This window comes from Larimichthys crocea, unplaced genomic scaffold (assembly GCF_000972845.2).
Source record: "Larimichthys crocea isolate SSNF unplaced genomic scaffold, L_crocea_2.0 scaffold408, whole genome shotgun sequence".
NCBI lineage: Eukaryota > Metazoa > Chordata > Actinopteri > Sciaenidae > Larimichthys > Larimichthys crocea.
The window spans coordinates 127,639-151,905 of record NW_020855331.1 but is presented as its reverse complement, the minus strand read 5'-3'; the positions used below and the strand labels follow the sequence as shown (position 1 = coordinate 151,905).

General features: G+C 39.7%; 1 protein-coding gene across 4 annotated transcripts in view; it reads left to right on the top strand.

Moving 5' to 3' along the window:
- efhd1 (EF-hand domain family, member D1) overlaps window positions 1–19,026 on the top strand; it is a 37,415-nt gene extending 18,389 nt beyond the window's left edge. Inside the window, exons 1-4 of one of the 4 annotated variants that reach the window (XM_027276516.1) lie at window positions 8,178–8,245; window positions 14,834–14,981; window positions 15,268–15,402; window positions 18,398–18,532. In XM_027276516.1, coding sequence (XP_027132317.1) covers window positions 14,868–14,981; window positions 15,268–15,402; window positions 18,398–18,532 — 384 coding nt within the window. In that variant the 5' untranslated portion in view covers window positions 8,178–8,245; window positions 14,834–14,867. Of the gene's footprint in view, window positions 1–8,177; window positions 8,246–13,867; window positions 13,914–14,513; window positions 14,644–14,833; window positions 14,982–15,267; window positions 15,403–18,397 lie in introns of those variants that run through there. The other 3 variants (XM_027276514.1, XM_027276515.1, XM_019254395.2) reach the window with 3 other exon arrangements.
- The last annotated feature ends 5,241 nt before the right edge of the window (window positions 19,027–24,267 follow it).

Below are 24,267 nucleotides of genomic sequence, written 5' to 3'. Positions count from 1 at the left end.
AAAAATTAATTTGTAAACTGCGACTGTGGCCGCAAATGTGAAGCTACAGAAATCATTTATAGCTAGAAATGTAGGAAAATTCAAGTGATAACACTGTTGAAGCTGTCAGATATATAGTTTTGGCTCAAGACGCGAAGATTCGGCAGCAGCACCCATCGACACCCTCATAGACTCCCATGTTAAAAAGGTGGGAAATTTTCTGGAGGAAAGCAGAAGTAACGTTTCTCTGAATTGCTCCTAAGGACACATTTCTTCATTTATCGACACAACGACTATATACATGTTCAGGAAGGGCTCAGCCTGCTTCAGGTTAAGCCGGTTCAATGATTGGAAATACGGTTTGGTCAGAGATCCTTCCTCTTCGAGGGAAGGTCTCAGCATTTTCTCTCTGTCTCTGTCAGGATTTCCAACTGACATTCTAACAGGTGCAGATCAGCTGCTGCTGATTAGGTCCTGGTTGCTTGGTTGCTAATGTTAATTGCTAGTGCATCAACGCTAACATGCTAATGTTAAAATGCTAATGCTAACATGTTAATGTTAATTGCTAGCGTATCAACGCAAACATGCTAATGGTAACATGCTAATGCTAACAGGATCTAAGGACAGAGTGTGTCACTCCCTGTACAGATTGTAAAGCCCTCCGAGGCAAATGTACTTTGTGACAAATAAAATTGATTTGATTTGATTTAACATGCTAATTGCTAATGTTAACATGCTCATGTTAACATGTTAATGTTAATTGCTAGCACATCACAGCTAACATGCTAATGTTAACATGCTAATGTTAATTGCTGGTGCATCAGTGCTAACATGCTAATGCCAACATGTTAATGTTAACATGCTAATGCTAATTGCTAGCGCGTCAGCGCATCAGCGTTAACATGCTAATGCTAACATGCCAATGCTGACATGCTAATGTTAACATGCTAATGTTAATTAACATTAGCCACTAAGAATTAAAAACATGCTAATGTTAACATGCTAATGTTAACATACTAATGCTAACATTCTAATGTTAATTACTAGCGCATTAACGCTAACATGCTAATGCTAAAATGCTAATGTTAACTTGTTAATGTTAATTGCTTGCGTGTAACCGCTAGCTGCTCCTGTGTCTAAATAAACATGTTAAAAATGACTATTTGAGGTGTGCAGGAATTTTCTAGTACTGAATTTTCTAAACAGTGTCAGTAATAATGTATGGGGGCGATGGGGCCAGAGTCAGGCACACTCAAAATTTCTTTAGAAATTTTCTAGTTGTTTCTGTTTTTACTGGATTTCCCCCAGAAAAAGAATCTAGACATGCTTGGATTGGATCTGGCTGCCATGAAGCAGTAGGAAGTGTCGTTCTGCAGTTCATCTTCTGCATTTCAACACAACCTGGTTTTTAACCTCCAAACTTGTTTGTCATGTAGGAGGTCCAGTTACCCCTGTCTCAAATCTCTTTAGTTTCACTTCTTTTTCTGTACTGATCCCATTCACACAATTCACATTCCCATGGGGGATCCACCACCTGGTGACCCAGTTTTCCTCCTGTCAAAGGTTTTGGCTTAAAGGCATAGCCTATTTCAGCTTTCAACATATCATTTACTTTAACTGATGAAGAATTTTGAATCATTAAGATTAAGTGACAAACCTTTTTGATGGGTTTATGTTGATAGGTATTTGAGAAATAGAAGCCTCTTTTTTCACGCATTTCGAATCTACAATGTGTGGCTTTGTTGCAGTTCACATCAGAGAGCTATCCGAGCTAAGCTCAACTAAATGGGCCATACTGGGGGAGATGCAGAAGAATACTAGCAGAGAAAGTGAGTTCCCTCGTGCCAAAAGCTCAGGCATCTATAATTAACAAGGAAGCTGCAGAACAATGAGGCTCAGTTTAGACTGTTGCAAGCAACGTGGCATCCATTCCTTCTCAAATAAAGTACTAAACCTCTTGATTGATTTGTGTTTTTCACGTCTTGTCTCATAGTGTCTTATAGTGACCCATTTATTGACTGTAGACATATCTGTATTGGTGTAGGTGTTATCTGATTCATGTTAATATGAAAACCGTTTTTCTTTGAGAATGTAAGTACAATGCAGAAAAAAATGCTTGTGGTAGCATAAGTTGTGCTTTACAGCAGCAGAGTAAGAAGCAGCTGTCAGGCTTAGCAGTGTCAACTGGTGGTGTCAACATTATGAAATTATTTAAAATGGTAATGAATATTTGACTTAAATATTTGTTTAACGAAGCTTCTGACCTTTTACATAATCAGGTGAAAAATTGGTGCACATTGAAAATGTACTATATTGGACACCATATTGATAATCTGTGAATATTTAAATGTGTGCAAGCAAGTTGCCAAATGTCTTTATGAGAAATTTTCTTCATTTGAATATGTTGCTCCTGCCCAGCTGTATTTTCAAGCATCTACAGTACAGGCCACCTAGTGGCTAAATTCCACCGCAAGGATGTGACTTGCTCTGTGTGTGCCAAGGCCACCTGTGCTAATCATGGCCATTGAAACCCTACCAGAAGCACAGTGGTCCATTTCAGAACAGGCCCAGATCGGGCCTCTGCTCTGCTCTGCCGAGAATACGTGGCTGTTCTATTTTTGACGGACGCCACGAGCAGCTCAAGCTAGCTGGATGTCAGGCACAGAAACAACATAGAGAACCTGGGTCAATTTTCAAGATAAAACACCCTCTGCAAACTTCTGACCATAAAAAAGCAAAAAAATGAAACATTTAACTATGTAAGATATTTACATAGTTATCAGAACATAAAGTAAGAAAAATTACCAAATGCTTCTGAAACAGTTCAAACAGTGTTGCATCCGCAACTTGACAGAGACGTGCCTGGTGGGGTTCCTCCATAAATACGGTGCAAACTTTGTTAATCAGCATGTTAATCAGAAAATTAGTTGAATTATTCATTCAGACGCTTGTTAAATTTTAAATGTTTTTTACTCACTAAGTAAGTCTCAAGCAAGAAAAAAAGAATGACACAGATACTGTATCAGATTATTCAGGGCTAATGAACAGAACAAGGGTTCATAAATATATGAAATAAAAAAGGTTGAGGCATGTAAATGACCCGTATGTAGTAAAGAGCCTTCCTCTGTGGCCAAGACAGTAAAGCCAGATAAGCTAACTGCAGCAGGGAAAAACCCTGCTTTAGTGTGCCTGGAATTCCCGCGCCCCAAGAGCCAAACTTGTCCATGGATGCTTTGTGTTCCGAGGACTGGAATGCTGTGGCAGGATAGGAGGCTCTCACAGTATCTATAATTTGTCCATAATGCAAATAAAGGATTGATTTGATCACTTCCAACAAGGATACATTTGGTTACAATAATTACAATTTCAATTAGTTAATAGAATTCAACATTTAGGCCCTAGTATTTAAATTCAGTACAACTTTTGGCCCATCGTGTATTTAGGAATGTCAAAGGCAGATGATGAGTTGTTGGTGCAGTTGTAACATCGCTGACACAAACACACTAATCAGATGGTAATGTCATGATGGCTGCAACAAAAAGTCTCTTCATATACTGTGAGTTTCAGCTGTTTACACAAAAGAATGGAGTGTAATGTTAGCATAGTGAAAAATGTGACTTTAAGAGTGAGGTTCACATCTCTTTCACTTTTTCAATATTTATACATGACCACAACCTTCAACCTCAACCTGTACTTTACTTGTGCCAATATGATGTGATTCCATGACCACCATGTTTCCTAACCTTAGTTTAGATTGGTTCAGACAGTCAGAGCAGATTTGCTTTACATTTATGCAATACATTTAGTCTGATAAGTCTAGTACGACAGCCTCTTTTAACAGAGAATAACATGGAAGAAACCACAGGCAGACAGACAGACATTGTGTGTACAGAATAGACTACCATACCAAAAATTACAGTATATACAAAATATGTTGACAAAACTACAGATACAGGGTCTCATCTCAATCTATTGCCCTCCAGAAAAAATCTTTTAATTGATGAGCAAGCAGCTGACAGAAACACATGTCCAAATAAATCTCTCTTCCTCTCTAAACCTGTTTGTAGACCTCTTTGACTCTTTAACATACACTTATGTCAGGATACTTTTCATATTATTTACAGAGACTACCCCTCAAGAACACTGCGCTCTCAGAATGCTGGGTTCCTTGTGGTTCCTATAATTTCCAAAAGTAGATTGGGAGCCAGAGCTTTCAGCTATCAGGCTCCTCTTCTGTGGAACAAACTACCATTCTGGGTTTGGGAGGCACAGTCAACACCTTTAAGAGTAGACTTAAGACTTTACTTTTTGATAGAGCTTATAGTTGGGGCTGGCTCAGGTCATCCCTTAGTTATGCTGCCATAACTATTAGACTGCCGGGGGACACTCTCTCTCTCTCTCTCTCTCTATCTCTCTCTCTCCTATGCAGCACTTTCTCCCTCCTTTAAATATGGTTGTAAGAGCCAATTTGAGATTATTTATTGTACAAAATTTATATTTTGTTCATTTTCTTAGTGTGTTTGCTCGGTGTTAGATGAAAATGTAACAACTGGAGCTGGTAAGGTATACATATATCATATTTTGTTTGTTTTTTCTGGATAGAACACACACACACAAACACACGCACACACACACACACACACACACACACATACCTATATGGGATGGCTTAGAGGGGAAATTATGAGTTGATTGGGTTTTATTTTCTGTGCAGAGACCATCTAGAAATGTCATATGCACAAACGGAAATATTTTCTGCAGCACTCGCATTTGACCACTAGATGGCAATGGAGTAGCTAATTCACTTCAAGCTAGCAAAGCCATGTGACTGACTTACATGTGGAAAGGTAAATTATTAACTATTTCACTACGGTTAACACCCTTAATTTTGTGGAATCCTTGTTGATACATTTTTATATAATTCAGAATTATTAAAGTTAACAGAGGAGTAACTAGTCTAATAAGATGTATAGGTATAGATTTATATCTCAGTAGATATTGCTGCAGTTGCATTCTTTTGTATGAAGTTGTTGTGTATTGTTGCAAGGAAATATCTGCTATAATAAGACAGCTGAATGATCTGAGGTTTATATCAATGTAGGTTATAATTTTTTTTCAGTATTATTCAAGTGTAGGATAAGGAATTAAATGGTGTTAGCTAAACCAGATATAAAAGTTAAAAGTCGGTCCCTAATGACAAAATAAAAGCTTAGTGAACAATGTGTACTAATCTAATCTAATCTAATCTAATCTAATCTAATCTAATCTAGTTCATCAGCATGCTTTACTATGAAATATCAACTTTAACAGTACATTGGGCCTGTGTGTTGTACTGTATACAAACTCTTTGCAGGTCACTGTTTAGAGTTGAAACATGGAATAACTTTGTCTTTAATACCATTGCATCATTTCAGAATGCAGAGGACATGGACACATGTCTGATGAGACCAACAATGTCATACTCAAGGCACTAAAGGAGGAATTTAATGTTCCTGTAGCAGAGAGATCCAAGACCCAGCGCTCTGCACTTTTTCAACTGTGGCAGAATAGGAAGCATTACTCACACAGGAGACGTAAGCGCCACGTAACGGCTGCAGCGCGGTTTAGCTCCGTCCTCTGCCCGGCGGCAACTCACACCAGGTCACACGAGAATCCTGGACGTATGCAAGACCCCGCGATAAACGGTGTATAAAGTAAACAACAACAACCAACAGCTGACTTTGCTTCTCCGACGTGGAAGAGATTATGAGTGATGTGTGAGTGCGCTCATTGACTTGTCTGGCAGCGATCAGCTCCGGTGACCGCGGCGCAGCCTCCTTAGTGAGGATGGTCAGTCAATTACATTTAATGGAAAATTGGTACCAAGTAAGTCAACTATCTCTGCACTTGTAAATAAGGCTCTTAAAAAACAAAAGGCTCTAGTGTAAGAAAATTAAACCTATACCTTCGGGAACAGTACTTGGGAATCAGCCGAGCAAGTGTGAAAGACATCTTGGACAGATCAAGATGTTACCAGCTCCATAAGGCAACAATCCGGAACAAACCCTCACCAAAATCTATCATGGCCAAAGCAGTTCAAGATCGACACCGGGTAGACCTTGTTGACATGGATTAATGGAGGGTAAAGTATGGCTGAGTCACATTTAGGAGTTCAAAGGTGCTGTAAGAAAACTTATGGAGTCCTTACAAGTAAAAAACATTCAGAGCTCTCCATACCATCCCCAGAGCCAGGGTAGTGTGGAGAGAAGCCACTGTGTCCTAAGGAAAAAAATGATGTATGACTTTGTCCAATATCAAGAAGGAGGAGTGAACTGGGTTAAGCGGATTTATTATGGAAGACAAAGTCACGCATTGTCCAATCGCTTAACTTCTTCCCAAGAAGATCTTGAAGAACACTGCTCACCAGGCAACAAAACACAGCCCACCCAAAAGCAGAGGCGCTTGAGGATGAACGAAACAGGATCAGGAAAAGGGCACAAAAAGCAACACAATGCTGCATACGTCGACAGAATCAGTCTCTGTGTACAGGCTACGTGATAATGTGTTGGTCAGGGTCAAGAGTGTCCATCACAGAGTCTCACAGAAACTATTTGTGATACCAGGTGTTGTGGCAAGGAACCTTAAGTTGCACAAATACAAGTTTGGGTTTAAAATGCCAAATAGCCCCACTCTACCACACAAAAGTGGTTCTCCATTTGTGATGTGACCAGTATGACAAGACTAGAAGAAAATCAGCACTTAAAGTCTCAGCCCAAATCAGTTCAACAAATGAAACTGCGAATACCTTACACACACGAGGACAGATTGGAGGAGTTTGAATCCTCAAACCTGAACATTCACTTTGACCCGATCCTTGATGGAAACCAATTTGCTGCAATTTCCGATCAATTGGCCACTATTGGAATTTTCTGTTCTGCAGAAACATTGCATGAAGAAATAGTTGCCGGCCTAACATTTAATCCATATGGAGTGGATAGGACACCCCTTTCGGAGTATGTTAAAGGGACATGGGGGGAATATTTACAGAGGATGGCACCACATGGTACATACAGTGACCACCTAACTCTTCAGAGAGCATCCCAGATTTTGAATGTTCAGTTCCTTATTGTGTCAACTCTTGGTTTGGATGCCACCTTGGTAATATCACCATCTGGTGATTACTGTGAAAACCTGCCTCTTTTAGTTCTTGGACATTTTGCTGAGGGACAGGGGGAACATTATGTAAGTTTAGAAGGATCTATTCCGGCTTACATGTTTTAAGTGAGAACTGAATCGTTTTCCCTTGAGAAATGTTTGAATGAAATGTTTTCCAAGAAATAAATGTGGTAAATTAATTTGACATGGCAGCATCCAACAGAGACACTGACATGAAATTTAGAATTTACATATCTAAGCAAATGATCAAAATTCTAAATATAGATTTTGTACAACAAATTCTTAAATTGGCTCTTAGAATATTTAAGGAGCGAGAGAGTGCTATCCACCATATCTACTTTTGATGAGCAAACTGCACAAAAAATGCAGTCCTATTTATGTATTATTACATTATCGGCTGCATTTTTTACATTTCAAAGGATTTTTTTTATTGCTGTGCCAATAACATAATAACCAGCCAATAACGTAATAACTTATTACATTATTGGCAAAATGTTATTATCTTACTGGCTCAAAAACTTTATTACATTATTGGCAAGTTATTACATTTAAAATGGCCAAAATTATTACGTTATTGGCCATTATTACATTATCGGTTGCTACATGAACCCTTTCATGATTGATTAAACTTTTTGCAGTATTTCTCCAGGCACTATGAATTTTGGATGGGTTTCAAAATGTGCTGATGTTATATTAGGCTGATTGTTAATAGAACTATGTATATGTACATACATGTACATTTTCAAGAGCTGCAATCAAACAGTGACTTGGTTCCTGGCCTGAACAGATCAGTCTCACTCACGGGTCAGCTGGCCTGATACTTCAGTATGTATTCTCTCTCTCTCTCTCTCTCTCTCTCTCTCTCTCTCTCTCTCTTTCTCTTTCTCTTTCTCTTTCTCTCACTCTCTCTCTCTCTCACTCTCTCTCTCTCTCACACACACACACACACACACACACACACATACACACACACACACACACAGCTTCTATAAATAAATGTCCTATAAGACATAAGCCTCTGTGGGCATCGCCATTGGCTCATCCAGTTGGTGATTACAGCTGTCTGACTGGCTGTTTGAATATCTCACAGTCACATGCAGTCATGACTTAGGTGAGTTTTAAAGGGGAAATATTTTTCTCTTTGTGTTGTTGTTTGGCAGTGATAGACAATGTAATACAGTCAGAGATTTGACCAAGATGACATGAAGGTGGAAAAAATGCATGAGTACATACAGACAGATCACAAAGAATGGTTGGAAGATATCCTGGGTATATTGAAGCTGCTGTATAGTACAGACCTGGGTGGACTAGGGTCTGTTGTGTGCACTGTGAGTATTAGATGTATGGAGCTATTTTTGTCTCAAAAATAACCGTAAACGCACAGAGAGTGATCTACAAATGTTCCTTGATTTGCACACGTGTTTTGCTATCCACAAATACAAATTTCTAATTCGTAACTTGTATTTGTAGAATATATTTCCTATTTGTAAAAACAAAAAAGCCATTTGTGAAACTGAAAATTCTGTTTGTGAAGCGTGATTCTGCATTTGTGGATCACCATTCACACACACGCTTCTCTATTCACACACACGCATCTCTTTCCTCAGTTAAGCTTTTTTGAGACATTCCTGCCGAGATCCGCAAAGATCCACAAACAAATATTCGGGATTCACAAATGGCTGCCCTCCTCACCACTAGGTGGCAGCGTTGTTCTATGTTGTTCTATGTGTACATTGAACGTTATATTTATTCAGCTTTCTGGCCGTAAAAACAACATTTCAAGATATATCTGGCATTGTCTGAGGACATTTCTAGCGAGAAATGTGCGTTTTACTCTCTAAATCTATGTTGAATGAAAGCAAATTGTGTTTTATTAGTCCTCTAGCGATAATTTATCGTCATGGTTACCATAGTGTAGCAGCTAAATGCTTTCCGGAGCATGGATCGATTACATCCATGTTCTGAGTCTAAATCCCTGAGGCCGATCGACCGTGATGAGTTCTGTATTTACCTGCTACACTATGCAGCCTAACCCTGTTACATCCAGAACATGGACGGAGGAGTCTGCCGTCGTTGTTATGGTAACCATGATGATAAATTATCACTAGAAGACAAATAAAACACAATTTGCTTTCATTCAGCATAGATTTAGAAAGTAAAACATTTACACTAAAACATTTCTCGCTAGAAATGTCCTCAGACAATGCCAGATATATCTTGAAATGTTGTTTTTACGGCCAGAAAGCTGAATAAATATAACGTTCAATGTACACAGAGAACAACACTGCCACCTAGCGGTGAGGAGGGCGGCCATTTGTGAATCCCGAATATTTGTTTGTGGATCTGTGTGGATCTCGGCAGGAATGTCTCAAAAATGCGTAACTGAGGAAAGAGATGCAGATTGCAGAATCACGCTTCACAAACAGAATTTTCAGTTTTACACATGGATTTTTTGTTTTTACAAATGTGAAATTATTTTACAAATACACGTATATTTGTAAAAACCAAAATACAAGTTATAAATTAGAAATTTGTATTTGTGGATAGCAAAACACGTGTGCAAATCAAGGAACATTTGTAGATCACTCTCTGTGCGTATACGGTTATTTTTGAGACAAAAATAACTCCATATAGATGTGACATGATAGATTTGAAAAGCTACTTGAATTCTGGAAGAGCTGTCCTTTGATATGTAATTGATCATGTTTGTTGTCTGTGTTGTTTCATGATGGGTGTGACTTTGTGTTGGAACCAAGTGATTTGGTGTTCAAATCAAATCAAATCAAATCAAATCAAATCAAATCAAATCAGATTTTTATTTGTATAGCCCAAAGTCACAAAGTACATTTGCCTCAAAGGGCTTTACAATCTGTACAGGGAGTGACACCCTCTGTCCTTAGACCCTCGGTTCGAGTGAGGAAAAACTTGCCCACAAAAAACCTTTTAACAGGGAAAAAAGGTGGAAGAAACCTCAGGAAGAGCCACAGAGGAGGGATCCCTCTCCCAGGACGGACAGACGTGCAATGGATGTCACATGTACAGAACAAATCAACAGAGACATATTCTACAATATACAATTAAAATGACTGACAAAATGACAGTGAATCACAATAAATGATGAAATGATTACAGTAGCAATATCGTAGTAATAATGACAGTAATAATATGTGTAGTGGACGTCATGCAGGACCACAGCAGCAGCCACGATCCACGAGCTGCTGGACGACCGGGGAAGTTTGGTTAGTAACATGCATTAATGAGACATGTATGTTTATAGATGGTAAGAGGGAGGGAGAGGGAGAGGGAGAGAGGGAGAGAAAGAAGGGAAGGAAGGGAAGGAGAGTCCCCCGGCAGTCTAATCCTATGGCAGCATAACTAAGAGATGACCTGAACCAGCCCTAACTATAAGCTTTATCAAAAAGTAAAGTCTTAAGTCTACTCTTAAAAGTGTTGACCGTGTCTGCCTCCCGAACCCAGAATGGTAGTTTGTCCCACAGAAGAGGAGCTTGATAGCTGAAAGCTCTGGCTCCCAATCTACTTTTGGAGACTATAGGAACCACAAGGAACCCAGCATCCTGAGAGCGCAGTGTTCTAGAGGGGTAATAAGGTATTATGAGCTCTTTTAGATAAGATGGTGCCTGACCATGAAGAGCTTTGTAAGTAAGGAGAAGAATTTTAAATTCTATTCTAGATTTAATAGGTAGCCAATGCAAGGAAGCCAAAATGGTAGAGATGTGATCTCTGATCTTGGTTCCTGTCAGAAACACGTGCAGCAGCATTCTGTATTAACTGCAAAGTCCTGAGAGACTTACTGGAGCAGCCTGATAACAAAGAGTTACAATAGTCCAGCCTTGAAGTAACAAATGCGTGGACTAGTTTTTCTGCATCCGCCTGAGAGACAATGCGTCTGATTTTAGCGATGTTACGTAAGTGGAAGAATGCAGTCCTCGAAATTTGTTTTATGTGGACGTTAAAGGACAAATCCTGATCAAAAACAACTCCAAGATTCTTTACAGTGGAGCTGGAGGCCAGGGTGATCCCATCTAAAGTAACTAAGTAAGTAAGTCTCTAGAAAGAGAGTTTCTGAGGTGTTTGGGTCCAATTACAAGAACTTCAGTTTTGTCTGAATTTAACATCAAAAAATTGTAGGTCATCCAACTTTTTATATCCTTAAGGCATGCTTGGAGTTTAGTTAACTGATTGGTTGCATCAGGCTTGATCGATAAATATAATTGGGTGTCGTCAGCATAACAATGAAAATTGATAGAGTGATTCCTAATAATGTTCCCTAAAGGAAGCATATATAAACTAAATAGAAGTGGTCCTAGTACAGAACCTTGTGGGACTCCATGACAAACTTTGGTATGCATGGAGGATTCATCATTGACGTGAACAAACTGGGATCGATCTAATAAATACGACTTAAACCAGCTTAGGGCGGTTCCTTTGATGCCAATTTGATGTTCCAGTCTCTGTAAAAGAATTTGATGGTCAATGGTGTCAAATGCAGCACTAAGATCTAACAGAACAAGTACAGAGATTGTCTGGTGCTCTTTGTCTGGTGCCATTAGCAGGTCATTTGTAGCTTTGACTAATGCGGTCTCTGTGCTATGATGCACTCTATATCCTGACTGAAAATCCTCAAATAGACTATTGTTGGAGAACTGGAGAAAGTCACACAGCTGATTAGCTACAGCTTTCTCAGTATCTTAGACAGAAAGGGAAGGTTTGATGGTTGGGATGGGGTCTAAGAGACAGGTTGATGGCTTAGATGCAGAAATTATTAAAGTTATTTGATTAAGGCCGATGGGAGAAAAAGAGTCTAAATACATATCAGGTTTTACAGCTGTTTCCAAACTTGCTGTATCAGAATGCAGATGAATGCCTGTTGAGGGCAAGAGGTGATGGATTTTGTCTCTAATAGTTTTATTTATCATTAAAGAAGCTCATGAAGTCAATGCTACTTAGTCCTAAAAGAATTGATGTTTCAGTAGAGCTGTGATTCTCTGTTAGCCTGGCTACAGTGCTGAAGAGAAACCTGGGGTTATTCTTATTCTCCTCTATTAATGAAGAGTAGTAGGCTGCTCTGGCATTACGGAGAGCCTTCCTGTGTGTTTTGAGATTATCTTGCCAGACTAGACGAGATTCTTCCAGTTTAGTGGCACGCCATTTGCGTTCAGATTTACGCGTCTCTTGCTTTAATTTACGAGTCTGCTGACTATACCATGGTGCTAACCTTCTTTGTTTAATTGTCTTCTTTTTCAGTGGTGCAATAGAGTCTAGAGCTGTCAATAATGAGCCTGTAGTATTATCAACAAGATGATCTATTTGTGAGGGGCTAAAGGAAGCAGACAAGTCCTCTGTTACATTGAGACAAGGCATTGAATTCAATGCTGAAAGAATCACTTCCTTAAATTTGGCTACAGTACTATCAGATAAACATCTGCTGTAGGAGTTTCTGCACAAAGGCTTATAGTCCGGTAGTATGAACTCAAAGGTTATTAAAACATGGTCAGACAGAAGAGGATTCTGTAGAAAGACAATTAGATGATCAATTTCAATGCCATATGAGAGAACAAGATCAAGAGTGTGGTTCAGACAATGAGTCGGTTTATTTACACTTTGACAGAAGCCAAGTACTAAGACTATCATGGTTGTCCACATGAATGTTAAAATCACCTACAATAATTACTTTATCTGTTTTAAGGATCAAGCCTGATGGAAATTCAGATAGAAATTCAGAATAAGGACCTGGAGCTCGATATACTGTAACAAATAAAATTGGCTGCAATGTTTTCCAGGTTGGGTGAGTGAGGCTAAGAACAAGACTTTCAAATGAATTATAATTTAGTTTAGGTTTAGGATTTATTAATAGACTTGAGTCAAATATGGCTCCAACTCCACCACCTCGACCAGTACTTTGAGGAATATGAGTATTACAATGGCTCGGAGGAGTGGATTAATTTAAGCTAACATATTCATCCTCCTGCAGCCAGGTTTCAGTGAGACAGAACAAATCAATATCATAATCAGATATTAATTCATTGACTAAAACAGCTTTAGAGGACAAGGACTGTTGGAGATGTTGATTTAGTTTTTATTAAGTTTTTATGATGAACTCCTCTTCTGTTTGTTTTATCTTTAAATAATGTAGGTGGACGGGGGACAGACACAGTATCTATACTAAAGGACTGGGTGGGCAGCTGCTCTAATGGAGGCGCAGAGAAGCGTGTAAGGCTGCAGCTCTTCCTTTCTGGTCTCAACTCTGGGTTGTCGACATGGTTTTGGTCAGCTAATAAACTTGGCCATATTTCTAGATATGAGAGCTGCTCCACCCAAAGTGGGATGGATGCCGTCTCTCCTAATCAGACCAGGTTTTCCCCAGAAAGGTGTCCAATTGTCTATGAAGCCCACATCGTTTGCTGGACACCACCTCGACAGCCAGCGGTGAAATGACGACATGCGGCTATACATGTCATCACTGGTCACATTGGGGAGGGGACCAGAGAAAACTACGGAGTCCGACATCGTTTTGGCATATTCACACACCGATGAAACATTAATTTTAGTGACCTCCGATTGGCGTAACCGGGTGTCATTACCGCCGACGTGAATAACAATCTTACTGTATTTACGCTTATCTTTAGCCAGCAGTTTCAAAAAAGATTCAATGTCGCCCGCTCTGGCCCCCGGGATGCATTTAACTATGGCTCCCGGTGTCGCTAACTTCACGTTTCGGACTATGGAGCTGCCAATGACCAGAGTTGGCCTCTCAGCAGGTGTGTCGCTGAGCGGGGAAAATCTGTTTGAAACGTGGAGGTGGTGGTGTACCGTGGGCTTCAGTTTGGGGCTATGCCTCCTTCGAACAGTCACCCAGCCTCCCGGCTGCTCGGGAACTACCGGGGGACGGCTAGCTGAAGCTACCTGTGGCTGTACCGCACCGGCTACAGGGGACTGGCTAACTATCTGAGCTACTGACTGTTCGGTGGTGCGGTACCGTGCCTCTAACTCACTGACCCTCGCATCCAGAGCTACAAATAAACTACATTTATTACAAGTACCGTTATCACTAAAGGAGGACGAGGAGTAACTGAACATGTGGCACACAGGGCAGGAGAGAGCAGGAGAGGAGAGAGGAGGGGAGCAGAGAGAAGCCATTACTATCGCTAGTTAGTGTGGCTAACAGAAACTGGTGAAACTAGCAGATTGTGGTTACTAGAGTTAAGAGACCTGTTCGTGCACAGACATAACAAGTCTAAGGATAGTGCAGAGATAAGTAGATAGTCGCTGATGTGAGAAATATACAAAAATCTGTTTAAGTCAGCAGGGCACACCGTGGCAGTAACATCGATAACCGGAAGTGACACAATACATTATCGCAAAGCATGTCGTCCGACTTGAGGGACTGAGGTAGTTGAGGCGGGATGTGTGAGAGCATGTACAGAATACATCATGTTCACATTGGGTTTCCATAAAGACTTTGATCAGTGCCTTATCAGGGGTTATCAGGTAGGGGTTCAGGAGTGCCGGAGAAAATTTAATTTTCATGCCTCTAGTTTGAATGTCCAATCTGTTCTTTTTTCTATTTTTTTGCATTTGTTTTGGTGGTTTGGAAAGAGTTGTTGGATGGTTTTAACTTTAGTAGTTGATGCTCCTTACCCAGTTGGACCTAACACTTTGTGGGTTTTGTGGTTTGTAGGTATGACACTGGTAGAGACGGCTTCATCGATCTGATGGAACTGAAACTGATGATGGAGAAGCTGGGAGCTCCACAGACCCACCTGGGCCTCAAGAACATGATCAAAGAGGTGGATGAAGACTTTGATGGCAAACTGAGCTTCAGAGAGGTGAGAGTGTGACTTCAGTGGGCTGTTCCTGTTACTATACTATGTGACTTTTAGTGGTGCTTATACATATCAAGATGGCTAAATCTAAACTTCAATAAAGATGCATGCAAAGATGCATCAGCATTAAAGATGTGGTCATAGATAGTTACTCACACAAAGCCCTTTTTAATACACATTATTTAACTTCAGTCTTTGTGACAAACGAGTGGTGGAGAAGGCCAAGCTCGGAGACATACATGTGTATGTCCATGAATAGATCAGAGAAACTTTACTGATCTTCTCACAGTTCCTGCTGATCTTCCGGAGAGCAGCAGCTGGAGAGCTGCAGGAGGAGAGTGGTCTGATGGCTCTGGCCAGACTGTCCGAGATCAACGTCTCCACTGAGGGAGTGATGGGGGCCAAGGACTTCTTTGAAGCCAAGGTACTCTATGTTTGTGCTGTATGTTGACTTGTCTGACATTTACATCTTCAGCCGTGTTTTCACTAGTGGTCGACTGATATGTTTTTTTAATAGAAGTCACAATACCACAGTGTAAAAATGTCACTGTCAAAATTGAAATCCTCACTTAAGTGAATTAAATAAATTCATTTGTGGCTGTGACTCAGGTGGTAGAGTGGGTCGTCTAGTAATACGAGGGTTGCGCGTTGATTCCTCCAGTCCAGTTGAAGTGTCCTTGAGCATGATACTACTTCTTATCTCCCAGCTAATCTAAGAATGGGAAAAGACATGGAGTGTGGGTGGAGCTGAGGTGGAACGAATCAAGCCGGGGTGCTCAAACTAGGCAAACCACCTGTAATGGCACCCTGGCTTACAGTTATGCTGATTGACAATCAGCATAACTGTAAGCCTTAATATAATTTGAACAGGTGAGTTGTGTAAAAATTCACCCTCAGTACAGTTGTCAAATTAGCTATAGAGACCAAAACTGTTTTTGTATCAGGCTGTAAACATATTCATTTCTGCTGTGAAGTTATACATTTTAACATTGGGTTGTTTGTGGCTCCTTCGATCCCCTCCAGTCTGCATGTCGAAGTGTCCTTGGGCAAGATAGTGAACCCCAAATTGCTCCCGAAGGCTGAGCCATCGGTGTGTGAATGTGTATGGTCAAACAGCTAATCAAATCAAATCTAATCAATTTTATTTGTATAGCCCAAAGTCACAAAGTACATTTGCTTCAGAGGGCTTTACAATCTGTACAGGGAGTGACACCCTCTGTCCTTAGACCCTCGGTTCCAGTGAGGAAAAACTTGCCCACAAAAAACCCTTATAACCCTTTTTAATGCCATCAGTGTATGAATGTGTGTGAATGGGTGAATGAGATACGTACTGTAAAGCGCTTTAAGTGGTCGGAAGACTAGAAAGGCGCTATATACTGTAAGTACAGTCCATTTACCATTTACCATTTAGTCAGCCCCAAGTGGATATTTGAGGAGCTGCAACGCATTAGTTGGTGCTGATTGATTGATCTCTCTGTTGGGTGTCTGGAGCCTGATGACATCTTATACACATAGGGTCGACATCATTATAGATTTTTGAAATCCTAACTTGAGTGAGATGGGTACAACATAGGATTTTGCACTGGATCAGGTCTAGCACAAATAGATGAGGAGTGAACCTGACCCAAAATAGCATCCCACAGCCCCTCTGAGATCTCCTCCCCTAGATCCTCCTCCCATTGGGTTTTAATTTTATGCTGCGGGGTTAGCTGCAATAAATACATAAGACTATAAATGTGAAATAGCACCCTTTATGGTAGGAACTGGGGTTACAAAGGCGTCAATTAGAGAGGCTTCTGGGAGACTTGGGAATTTGGGGCTAAGATTGCAGATGAAACTACAAACTTGAAAAAATTGCAAGAAACACTGCCAAGGCAAATGGAACTTCTCAGACAGTTGCTGGAAGGATGCAAATGTACCAGAAATATACAAGTCCCTAAATGTCTTGATGCCGTAGTCAGACCACAAAGAAAATGCCACATCAATCAAGGAAGGTCTGTAGACCAAAATAGCGTCAAAATTAAAGTTTTTAAAATGGATTGCACGCATACTGCAACTCTGTGATAGCTTGGTTGTGGGAGCTCAGGTTTTGTTGCATCGGTTCAATTGCCTGTCTAAACTAGCAAGACAACAAGTATATTTTGCCGCAAATGTTCCCTTTGAGCTGGTCTAACATAGCCCCGAAATGATCCAAACTAGGTGCATGCTCGGGGTCAGTAACCTCCTTCAGTGGATATGCGGGCTCTCTTGAGGGAGAAGCCTTAGCACAGCCTGTGCAAACCAGGTTCCACTTGCAGCTGCAATTGTCGGCTGAGATTCACAAAAAACTCACAGAAACCGTCCAAAAACTTTTTCCAAAAGAAACTGTGTTAATTGGTTAAAATAAACACAAACTTGAGAATGGAGACACGTTCTACATCCTCCGTGTCCAACAGCGCCCCACAGCAGCAAATATGTTCTGTATAAAATCTGATCCAGTTTTACTTAAGTCACTGAATAAAGTTATAAAGTTTTGCTTTTGTACAGTAATGAGTGAGGCCCGACCATAGATGACTGTATCTCATTCCTCAGAATCACTCATAGACTGTAGGTGGCGTCAGAGTCAGTGTTTTATTGGATGTTAAATTAGTACACGCCTCAGGATGAGTCATCAACAACTTTTTATGCTGAAATATCATTAAGTATTCATGGAATATAATTTATTGTCTTCATTAAGATGTAAAACTATCATGTAGGATAGATCATAGGACTGTTTTTGCAATTTCAGTATTGAGGATTGTGATATTTATAACTTCAGAAATCACCTGAACGGCTCAGAAATAGCTCTGTGGCTACATTGCATTGCATTAGAAAAGTTTGATCTGAGAAAACAATGTTTGCAAAATAATTGATTTATTTTTTTTCTAAAAAAAATATATATTTGGACAGAAAGATGGCTGGTATTTAGTTTAGCCTTAGCCATTTAGGAGCATCTTTGAACATTATTACTTACATTCCATTTATGATTACTTTTTACAGACAGAATGTTTGTATTTTGCAGCTTTTATTGTACTGCACAGAACTTTGCAATTCAAAGCTGAAGGCTGAGGGTGAACAAGCAAAGACTTTAAATGTATAAATTAAATTGACCATCAGGTTAGTGACAAAGGTCCCTAAAATGCGGATGTTCTGGTATAATAGCTCTATATGCATCTTAGAAAACCTAGGACATGGACAGGTGTTTATGTACCTATCATTCAACTAAACCCAAAACCAACATCATCAAGTCGAAGAAGAAAGATTTGCAAAGTTCAAGTGTTTAGTTGAGTAGTTACGAACGTGTACAGTGATAAAGATAAGACAACTTTTAGATCACTTTAACAGGCAAAGTTTAAGGATTTGTGCTAATGGGAAGGAACACTCATTTCTTGTGTTACCAGATGCAGGCTGCATCTCTTGGCAGCAAGTTTGAGGCTGAGATTCGAGAAGAAAAAGAAGAACGGAAGAGACAAGAAGTGGAGAAAAAACAGAGACAAGCCGCCTTCAAGCAGCTGCAGTCCACTTTCTGCTCATGACCCACCACAGGAAGCCAATAACACGAAATGCACAGTCAGTGTACTGAGATTTTAGAAATAGCTTCACACTTACACTTTAACCAATGCCAACGCTCAGAAGTTGGCACTTTATAGCAACAATAGAAAGATGAATTAAAGTAAGTATTCACTAAAATACTTGAAAACACCAGATAAGACATCACAGGGGAAGATTATTTATAGCAAACTGTTCCAAACTGTTTCATAGAAAACGATAAGGCTCTTCAGATGTGTCAGGAAATATTTAGCAAACTAAACTAAATTCATGGAAATATATATTTGTGCATTTCTGTGGATTTTTTCTTTATACACCTCTGTACAAAGAACCTTCTGTTTTCACCTCCAAGGGATTTTTAACTGTGTTTAGGCTTCTATTGAATATGTCCTGCATATGCTGTTTGTGAGGTGTTTTTAATTTCATGTTCCAGTTTGGCCATGCTTTGTGTCATATGATCTTGTTTTTATTTAGAATAAATGAACAACCTATTTGCAACCTACAACGTAATAGGAATAGTGTAATAATAGATAATAACTGTATCTTAATTGTATAATAATAAGAAGTATTAACACCACAACCCAACATTAGACAGGTCGTACTGTGATTAGCAGTATACAGTGTGTAGACTGAGACAGTCTGGATCAGTACATCCCTCAAAATCCACTCAACTGTGAACTTTCAAAATCAGGGAGGTTATCCTTTTTTTTAAAATTAATATTATTTCCTTTTTTTCTGAGAGTGACATGAAGGTGCTAGCCTCATGTCTGTGTGTTAGGTACAGAGCTGGAGCCAGGTTGTGGTTAGCCTAGCTTAGCATGAGGAGAGCTAGCCTGCCAACGCCTCTAAAGCACATATCATATCTTATTTGTTTAATTTGTAGACAAGCCCAAATGTGTAAAAAAAAAAAAAAAACAATTTGTAATTTTTAGTTGCGCTCACATGCCGGAACTTTCTTTGTGAACACCTGTAGTTCAACATTCATGTAATTCGCCCTAAAACCTTTCATTTTCATTTTCACATTTACACTCAGGTCCATAAATGTTGGGACATCAACACAATTCAAATCTTTTTGGTTCTGTACACCACCACAATGGATTTGAAATGAAACAAACAAGATGTGCTTTAACTGCAGATTTTCAGCTTTTATTTGAGGGTATTTACATCCAAATCAGGTGAACGGTGTAGGATTTACAACAGTTTGTATATGAGCCTCCCACTTTTAAGGGACCAAGTAATGGGACAATTGGCTGGTCAGCTGTTTCATGGCCAGGTGAGTGTTACTCCCTCATTATCCCATTTACAAGGAGCATATAAAAGGTCTAGAGTTCATTTCAAGTGTGCTATTTATATTTGGAAACCCATCAGAGAGATAGCAAAAACATTAGGTGTGGCCAAAACAACGGTTTGGAACATTCTTAAAAAGAGAGAACGCACCGGTGAGCTCAGCAACACCAAAAGACCCGGAAGACCATGGAAAACAACTGTGGTGGATGACCAAAGAATTCTTTCCCTGGTGAAGAAAACACCCTTCACAACAGTTGGCCAGATCAAGAACACTCTCCAGGAGGTAGGTGTATCTGTGTTAAAGCCAACAATCAAGAGAAGACTTCACCAGTGAGTGAATACAGAGGGTTCTCCACAAGATGTAAACCGTTGGTGAGCCTCAAAAACAGGAAGGCCAGATAAGAGTTTGACAAACAATATCTAAAAAAGCCTTCACAGTTCTGGAACAACATCCTATGGACAGATGAGACAAAGATCTACTTGTACCAGAGTGATGAGAAGAGAAGAGTATGGAGAAGGAAAGGAACTGCTAATGACCATACTGATGGCATATCACCTCATCAGTGAAGCATGGTGGTGGTAGTGTCATGGTATGGGCATGTATGGCTGCCAATGGAACTGGTTCTCTTGTATTTATTGATGATGTGACTGCTGACAAAAGCAGCAGGATGAATTCTGAAGTGTTTCGGGCAATATTATCTGCTCATATTCAGCCAAATGCTTCAGAATTCATTGGACGGCACTTCACAGTGCAGATGAACAATAACCCGAAGCATACTGCATGGCACACCGTGGTGAGGTCAAGCTGGGTTTTTGTTATGTCTTGTCATTTCCTGTTTTATTTTGAAAGATAACTCTCCTCTCGTTTCAGGTCACTTGCCCTTCCTCATGTGTCACCAGTCTGATTGTCTTCCCCGCCCTGATTGTTTCCACCTGTTCCCCATTTCCCTCATGTGTGTATATATAGTCTGTGTTTCCCCTTGTCCCGTGCCGAAGTGTCTTCGTACTTTCTGTCGTCGCACCCAAGCCTTTCCACTGCCTCCAAGCCTGTTCCATGTGTCCTTGCTTTGTAAGTTTCTTAGCCATAAGTTCAAGTGTAGATAGTATTTTTGTAGCCTGTTTTCGTCCTACGGGATCGTTTTCTGTTTGATTGTTTCTTTCTTTTTGATAAAGTTTTTCATCCTCCGGGATTGTTTTTGTTTCTAGCCAGTTTAGGAGATTAGGTCATAAGATATAGATAGTTCTGTTTCCTCCTCATTTTTGAGTGAGTGTTTTTGTTTGATAAATTTTATTAGTTTATTCCTTCCCATTTTGGTGAAGCGTTTTTCTTTCTAGTTTAGTGTTTTTCGATTTTCAGAGAGAGTAGCAGAGTTTAAGTTAGAGTTAGAGTTCTGGTCAGTGTAGCCATTTTTGTTGTAATTTTGTAGACTGTGTATCAGCAGCCCCGAAACAATAAAAGGTTCTTCCAAACCTGCATATGCCGCATCTGAGTCTGCCGCTTTGTTCTGGGCCTGACACTGCAAAAGCAACCAAAGAGTTTTTTTTAAGGCAAAGAAGTAGAATGTTATGCAATGGCCAAGTCAATCACCTGACCTGAATCCTAATGAGCATGCATTTCACTTGCTGAAGACAAAACTGAAGGGTAAATACCCCAAGAACAAGCAGGAACTGAAGACAGGAGATGAAACCCAGTGTCTGGTGATGTCTATGCGTTCCAGACTTCAGGCTATAATTGACTACGAAAGATTTGCAACCAAGTATTAAAAAGTGAAAGTTTGATATATGATTGTTAATTTGTCCCATTACTTTTGGTCTCCTTTTTTTTTTTTTTTTTTTTTTTAAAAGTGGGAGGCTCATATACAAACTGTTGTAATTCCTACACTGTTCACCGGATTTGGATGTAAATACCCTCAAATTAAAGCTGAAAATCTGCAGTTAAAGCACATCTTGTTCGTTTCATTTCAAATCCATTGCGGCGGTGTATAGACCCAAAACAATTGGAATTGTGTTGATTGTTACAGGAATTTTAAAGAAAAACCCTTAAATAAGGAGGATCGGATTCAAGCATCAAAGTTTAAGTTGAATTTATTGTTCTTGTACAAGAGGAGCGTTTAACAGTGCAACACACTAAAGGGTTACAGAGAAAAAGGCTCCCAGAGGAGCGTTAACAGTTGGTTCTTATACATTTTCCTGAAGATGGGCTGTCTCAACCTCTGTAAATTGTTAACAGTCAATTTGCATATAATGCATTTAAACAGCTTTCTTCAACATATCACCTAATGAGTATCCAGTATGTCCCTAATCTTGATGTCACCTCTCTGACCTCTCCCTAGGCCCCATTCTTTTCTCACATCCCTCTATTTATACATTAACCTGAACCTTACCTTACCCTGCCAGTCTCAGGAAAACAGCAATAAAGGGAAGTGCCCTAAGGACATATAATGTAAGAACAAACATTGTATAAGTTAAAACATCTAACTAGCTATATAACCCAAATTTTTATAACATTGATGTCCCAATATTCATGGACCTGACTGTATGTATGGAGACACAGCATGTTCAATACTGAGCTTTAGCGTTGTTGGTGGTTTTTTTTTCTTCTTTCTTTTACTTCTGACAGAGCCAGACTGTTTCCGCTTGCTTTCAGTCTTTATGCTATACTAGACTTGACTCCAGCTCTGAACTTTACACACAAACATGACATTCAAATCAGTCTTCTAATCTCTCTCTCAGAAAGAAGGCTAATGAAATTATTTCTGTTTCCCAACATGAGCACACTGCTTTGGTTTAAGCATGCTTCCCTGTTCCACCAGGGTTTCTTAACCTTGGCTCGTGATTCTGTTTTTAGGCTCTAAATTCTCATGAATGCAGACGGCTAATAAATTGTTGAATATGATATAGTTTAACAAGCATAACAGCATGCAATGCATGCAGTGCAAATGTATTATATAGACTAGAAATTCTAATAGATTTAACATCAATTTAGTTTATGTTCCATGTAAAATAGATCAAATATAAATCTCAACTTAAAGCTGGGAGTCTTGAAAAATAGAAATCAAACAAGTAGACCTGCAATCCCAACTGTCAGTATGATGATGGTCCTTCATCTGAGGGGAAAAACATAATCTGCCCCTTTTTAATGTGACCAGTCATTTACATGCTTAATGTTTGCACTGTCGCTAAGTTAACATTTTAATACTGAATACATAAGAAGGGATCAGAATGAATGTCCCAGTCCACACACAGTGGACCGATGAGGCAGTTTTCCTTACTTTTGGGACTTCTGGGTGATCTCAGTCAGTGTTACTGATGACTACTGATGTACTGATCAACGAAGGGATTCAGAGATTCAGCTGTGGCTTGGTATGGCAATGCTCAGTAACAGTATGCCACAAACTAAGACATGTAGCTATTCCCAGCAGTGTTAATTTCGTCAGACGAGACGAGACGAAATATGTTCGTCAACGAGCCTTTTTCCCTTGACGAAGACGAGACAATGACGAGACGATACAATGTTCTAAAAACACTGACGAAAAATGTGCCAATGTGCGTTTTTGTTGACGAATAAAAACGAGACAAAAATGTCATGCAAGAAATAAAAAATGAACAAAAACGTCCTCCTTGTTTTCGTCTAGAAAGTCCAGTCCTGCTGTCGTGTTTGTGCCAGCACTTCTTTTACTGTAGCAACGTCACGGCCACACGTTTGAATCCTCTTGTTGCTCTTGCACCTGTGACTGGAAACAAACAGCATGCAAGAGAAACACGGCATACGGACAGACAGCGCAATCTAGAGCATGAAACGGACCTTAGAAGTCAGGACTGACCCGGCCCGGCCTGTTTTGATTGACAGCTTTGTAGAGCCCGAACCAGATTGCAGCCTGACGTTATTAAAATGTGTGCATATGGCATAACAGTCAAGAATGAGTCTAGCAATTGGTATGTTAGTTGTGGAACACAAGTGCACTGGAATTAATAAACAAAACAAATATTCCTGAAATAAATAGAAGACTAAAATGATACCCTGTGTTCACGTTTGACTAAAACTAGACTCAAATTTTGAGACTTTTAGTCACCTAAAATATGACTAACAAAAATGATTTGTGAAAGACTAAAAGTGACTAAGAATGAACTTTGACACAAGACTAAGACTAAGACTAAATTGAAAAATGGCTGACAAAATTAACACTGATTCCCAGAAGGAGCAGTTCACTTTGCAATGAGAGAACAAAGTCCTGGTGCTGCACTCAGTGGACTGAGTCCTGACTACAACTTCATCCCATCAGTCCAGCTGCCCAAAAAGTACAAAATACATACTTTTTTCCCTGATGTGATCGCATTCTCTAATATGTGCTCTACAGCTCGGTACAGTGATGAAATACACAGGCTGGTGGTTACCCACTTAACATTAAAGCACAGAGCTCAGCCTATTGTCAAG